General features: G+C 44.9%; 1 protein-coding gene across 1 annotated transcript in view; it reads left to right on the forward strand.

Moving 5' to 3' along the window:
- LOC311248884 (uncharacterized protein) overlaps positions 1–5015 on the forward strand; it is a gene marked incomplete at both ends in the record, with an annotated part of 89740 nt that extends 84725 nt beyond the window's left edge. Inside the window, 2 exons of the mRNA XM_084338113.1 lie at positions 3759–3886; positions 4980–5015. Coding sequence (XP_084194239.1) covers positions 3759–3886; positions 4980–5015 — 164 coding nt within the window. The remainder of the gene's footprint in view (positions 1–3758; positions 3887–4979) is intronic.
- Between the last annotated feature and the right edge of the window lie 985 nt (positions 5016–6000).

Raw genomic sequence — 6000 nt, forward strand, 5'->3', positions numbered from 1 at the left:
GCGCATCATCGGGGAGAATCAGGCAGAGGGGTCAGGATGAATCAGTTGAATCATGGGCTTTTGCCAAAGACCTAGTCTAAAAATAAAAGGCTAAGAAAAATGTTAGCTTGGTATGGAAACCATTTGCTGTGGGCGTCCTCATCCAGCAGCCTGTCATTTAAAATTACGAGGGTTGTGTTTTGCATCCCGAATGTTAAAAATACATTCAAATGACCTACATGTATATACATTTGGAATCGCGGCACAAGAGACAACTCTGGTAATTGGACAGGCTGCTGGATGAATACGACCACCTCGGGATTCGAATGGCTTTCATTTCAAGTACAAACATCTTTCTTTTATTGAAGATAAATCTATGGTAACGCCCCATTGAACCCTGTTCCACTTCTTGAGTTCTTCTAAAGCGGTCATTCTGAGAGTAGGGTATATCTGCAGTGCCGCAGCACCATACATAGGAGGGGCCTGTACTGTGCGTTGGGGGGCTGTACTGTGCGTTGGGGGCCTGTACTGTGCGGTGCACTACTGCACATGCGAGAAACAAAGTAACATATAATATAGGACACTAGAAACATAAAGTTACATACGGAACATAAAGTAACATACGGAAAATAGGACCTAATGTCCAAAATATTTTTGTCTTAAACTGAATATCAATTGGATTAGGAGTAACCAAATAAAGCATTCAATGCAACCAATTGTCTATATAGACTAGAATTTTTATCTTAAACTGAATATCAATTGGATTACCAGCCCTGACTGTTACTCTAAGCTTAACCTCTTCTGGATGAGGGCCTAAACTTAATCCTTAGACTAGATTAGAATTACTTTACTTTGTTTCTCGCATGCGCAGTAGTGCACCACACAGTACAGGCCCCCAACGCACAGTACAGGCCCCTCCTATGTATGGGGCTGCGGCACTGCAGGTTTATGCTATTGGGTCATTCTGACACTGGTGATTCCTCCAGTCGTGGCTGCAGTTCCTCAACTCGCCATATGGTGGCAGTAGTGTCTCACATCAGCAGAGGGGAGCAACAGTCTAGGATGAGACCTCAAACACAGAAAGGGTGAAATAGTCTCTGGGTACAACATTTTGACCACATTCAATGATGAAAGGAAGGTTAATACTTGGGTAACCTTGTGCTCTTCAGAGACTCAGTCGAGATCCAAGGTTGGATCGTAGGAGGATTTAAAAGGATTTCCCGTATTATTCTGGAGAATATGTACATGTATGGTTTCATTTTCACAAGGACAGATGCAACCCTAATGATATGTTTCCAGCAGCTGCCTGTTGGATAGTATCACAGTATTCTAGCTAATGTTAGCTTGGAGCAAGTCGGTATACACATACATGTGGGTTAGGTGCCCTTGCTTACGCGCACGTTGGCCGTATTGGCAGTGATGGTACTGATGGTACCCTTTGATTACTAGGTGGTGTCCCGGCCTAACGGACCCCTGCCGCCCCCCAGAATAAAATATGTAAAAGAGTTGCCACATCATTCTGGAGAAGGTTAAAGGAACACGCCAACATTTTGGGAAATTAGCTTACCGTCTTCTCCAGAGAGAGACAAGAAGATAAGATACCAGTTTCCTCTCTGTGCGTTCAGTAGAAAGCTATCTGGCTGCACATTAGCCTAGCTTAGCACAATGAATGGAAGCGGACATGGCCGGTTAGCCTAGGCATTGTCCAACTTACACCTCTCCCGAAAGGCTAACCGGCACTGTCCAGTTCCATTCATTGTGCTAAGCTAGGCTAACATGCAGCCAGAAATTTGATATATATTTTTTTCGAAGCTTCGAATTAAAATCGAATCTCGGCCCCGAAGCTTCGAATTCCAAAAAAAAATCGAAGGTCAGCCCTACATATCACTCACTCCATACTACACATATCACTCACTACTACACATATCACTCACACAGTACCCATAGTTCCTCACAATACACATGTCATTGTAGCTGTGTGTTTGAGATATATATATATAAATAAATACATAAATAAATACATAAATGAAATGTCTTTGTGTAACATCTCTACCAGCTAGTATGGACTCCTTTGGAATCGCCCACATTTCCCCCCTTGTGGATCCCTCTTTGGATCCACAAGATTCTCCGCTTTACAGACACAATTTATGCAATTCCACGACTTTCTCGGGACCATAGCATGCAGACATAAGCAGACATATGCATCTTTGTACTGCATGCAAATAATTGTGTGGTTCTGAGCCTAAACTACATGGGACCACAGCGTACGGTAACATGGGTGTAAAGATGAGTCTCGTGGGTTCCTATGAGCCCTTTGGCATTCAGATGTTGTCTTGAGGTCAAAGGTCAAGGGACATCAAGGGGAATTGATCCCCATTTCCAGGTAAGCCAGCGTGACAGCGTTGGTATTTACAAATTCCTCAAGGTCTCTAGCCTCATATGATACATATTTGCTCTAGAGACGCTGCAGCCTCTGAAAGATGAAACCCCAGGTCTTGGAGGGTTTAAGCAGGAAATACGGTGTGATTGAGTTCATGCAATGTACTGTACAGTACAGTGAGCATAAATGTAATGTTTTGACTGGTGAACAGAAAGAAGGACTCATAAGTCTTCTGCGATAAGATTCCCTGCATGTGTTCTGTGATGTGTGTCTTTATAGTGGGTGGTCGGGGTGGGTATTGCGTTTGCAGTTAGTGCACGCATGTCCATGTGTGTACGTGTGTCCATGACTGTGTGTACGTGTGTCCATGTGTGTACGTTGTATTTGGGTATTTTTGTGTGTGTTTACAACGGCTGCATTCCAAGCCTCCTGTTGAGGTCTCGCCTAGCAACGCAAATGATCGGCGCTTCCTTCCGAGACAGGCGCTGTCACGTGTCGTGCAGGTAACATCGCGTGAGAAACAGAACTTGTGATCTGTATCACCTCAGATGTTCTCTGTGTCAGAGCTACAGTTAAAGTGCTGACTTGATTTATGTTACTTGACCGTCTCTCTCTCTCTCTCTCTCTCTCTCTCTCTCTCTCTCTCTCTCTCTCTCTCTCTCTCTCTCTCTCTCTCTCTCTCTCTCTCTCTCTCTCTCTCTCTCTCTCTGTGTCTCTGTCTCTGTCTCTCTCTCTCTCTCTCTCTCTCAATTCAATTCAAAAAGCTTTATTGGCATGAAATTTCACAAATGTTGCCAAAGCACAATTATGACATAAACAGCAAACAACATTATACAATACAACAACAATATCAACAGAACAAGATCAAAGAAATAAAGGAGATGGTGCAGTGAGTAAAACATGGTATATGTATATACAGTATATATGTCCTACTGGTTGTCCCTTTTCTTGTGACATGAATTGACATATTTTGCAGCTAAAACTGCACATTCTTTCTGTTCCCCCAGGAGGAATGGCAATTTCTGCACTTCTGTCATACTTTGAAATTCTGGGAAAATTATTTAAATTTTTGGAAAGAATTCCTCCCTAATATTTCTATAATTTTCACATTGTGTTAGGAAGTGTAGTTCTGTCTCTATGGCTCCCCTCATCACAAATACAGCACAACCTCTCCTCTCTGGGCAGCCAGGTCTGTCTGTGTCTGCCCTTCTCTATCGCCAAACCATGGTCACTCAGTCTGTACTTTGTCAGAGTCTTTCTTAGATTCTTATCTCTCTCTCTCTCTCTCTCTCTCTCTCTCTCTCTCTCTCTCTCTCTCTCTCTCTCTCTCTCTCTCTCTCTCTCCTCTCTCTCTCTCTCTCTATGCTGTTTTTCCCCTCGCTCTCTTTCGCTCCGTCAGGAAATGGCAGACGCCTGAAGGCCATCCTTAGCAACCACCGTAACCCGGCAACCAGAGCCACCGCCGCGGAGAACGAGGAGGTTGCCATAGCAACACCCGGCGACGAAACGCCAGCCGGAGCAAATCGGGTAAAGAGGGGAATGCGTTGGGGGACTTAGAGAGGAGTCATCTTGTTATAACAGTCTGTCTGAGAGAGGAGTCATGTTGTTATAACAGTCTTTCTGAGAGAGGAGTCGTGTTGTTATAACAGTCTTTCTGAGAGAGGAGTCATGTTGTTATAACAGTCTTTCTGAGAGAGAAGTCATTTAGTTATAACAGTCTTTCTGAGAGAGGAGTCATGTTGTTATAACAGTCTTTCTGAGAGAGGAGTCATGTCAATATAACTGTATTTCTGAGAGAGGAGTCGTGTCGTTATAACAGTCTTTCTGAGAGAGGAGTCATGTTGTTATAACAGTCTTTCTGAGAGAGAGTCATGTTGTTGTAACAGTTTTTCTGAGAGAGGAGTCATGTCGTTATAACAGTCTTTCTGAGACAGGAGTCATGTTGTTATAACAGTCTTTCTGAGAGAGGAGTCATGTCGTTATAACAGTCTTTCTGAGAGAGGAGTCATGTCGTTATAACAGTCTTTCTGAGACAGGAGTCATGTTGTTATAACAGTCTTTCTGAGAGAGGAGTCATGTTGTTATAACAGTCTTTCTGAGAGAGGAGTCGTGTTGTTATAACAGTCTTTCTGAGAGAGGAGTCATGTCGTTATAACAGTCTTTCTGAGACAGGAGTCATGTTGTTATAACAATCTTTCTGAGAGAGGAGTCATGTTGTTATAACAGTCTTTCTGAGAAAGGAGTCATGTTGTTGTAACAGCTAGTCTTTCTGAGAGAGGAGTCATTTTAACATTAGTCATTTAGTCATTATAGCGGTCTTTATCAAAATATAACTGTGTTTAGTGTTTTAGAGGAACAGGATAGGACTAGTTGAAGATAGTTCAGATGAACAGTCCTCGGTGGTGTAAGAGCAGCATGTTTTTAGCGTCCTCGTGCGGCTGGCCAAAACACGTAACCGCGCGGCAAGCGACACAATCCGCCGTGCGGAGCGATGCAAGAGCTGCCCCCCGATCGGCCGCTGCCCGCGCTGGGGGCCGCTGCCGTGATCGCAACTGTGCTTTTCCCTCTCACAAACACGATTCCTCTCACCACAACACCGTTATGTCGTGCCTCTTCACAGAGGAGAGTGCAACACGACGCAGCGCTGACCCCCTAGTGGTTGGGCGGTGTACTGCAGGCGCGGCGGCCTATAGAAGCCATGTGCCACGCGCAAAGTAGCGGCGACAGCCGACACATAAGCATATCTAGAGCTTAAGTCGGGCGGGGGAAACACAACAAGTGCATGTGCATGTAATATTATGTAGATGTACAGTATGAGGCTGTGTGCAGCGTACGGCTTGATAAATCGCAATTGTGATTCAATCCAGGTGGTGACTAGTGCGGGTGTTAGTGCGTCTTGGAGTAATTCTTTCACCGGGAACTTTTTCAGAACCCGAGCGACGTATTTCAGAAGAGGGCATCCAAGTGGGCGTCCCCAGTGATTTACATTTACATTTACAATTAGTCATTTAGCTGACGCTTTTATCCAAAGCGACTTACAAGTTCTGTACGACAGGTCACCAGGAAGGGTACAACTCTATCAGCTGAGTAACAATATTCATCAAAGTGTTGCGTGTTACAGTGTAGGTTAGTTTATTAGGACAAGTGCATGACAGTAAGGTTAGTTAGGGTTCGATTTTTTTTAATTAAAAAAAAAATATATATATAATTTCAGATAATGGTTGAAGAAGTGCGTCTTTAGTCGACGGCGAAAGATTGGACGGGATTCGGCTGTCCTAACTGGGGTGGGTAGTTCATTCCACGATTGTGGGGCAAGGACTGAGAATAGGCGGCTTCTCTTTGATGACCCTCCCGGAGCTTGGATAGGAGTAGGTCTGAGGCGGCCAGAAGATGCAGAGCGTAGGGGTCTTGATGGTTTGTAGTTAGAGACCATTGACCGGAGGTAGGCGGGAGCGGTTCCCTTTGCCGCACGGTATGCTAGGTCGAGGGCCTTGAAGCGGATACGTGCAGCAATGGGGAGCCAGTGCAGGTCCCTAAGAAGTCGGGTGACATGGGCCGACTTCGGTAGGTTTGAGATCAGGCGGGCCGCTGCGTTTTGAATGAGTTGAAGAGGCTTGGTGGCAGTGCCGGGAGGCCAGCTA

The sequence above is a fragment of the Notolepis coatsorum genome, assembly GCF_963971535.1.
Source record: "Notolepis coatsorum genome assembly, chromosome: 2".
Lineage (NCBI taxonomy): Eukaryota > Metazoa > Chordata > Actinopteri > Aulopiformes > Paralepididae > Notolepis > Notolepis coatsorum.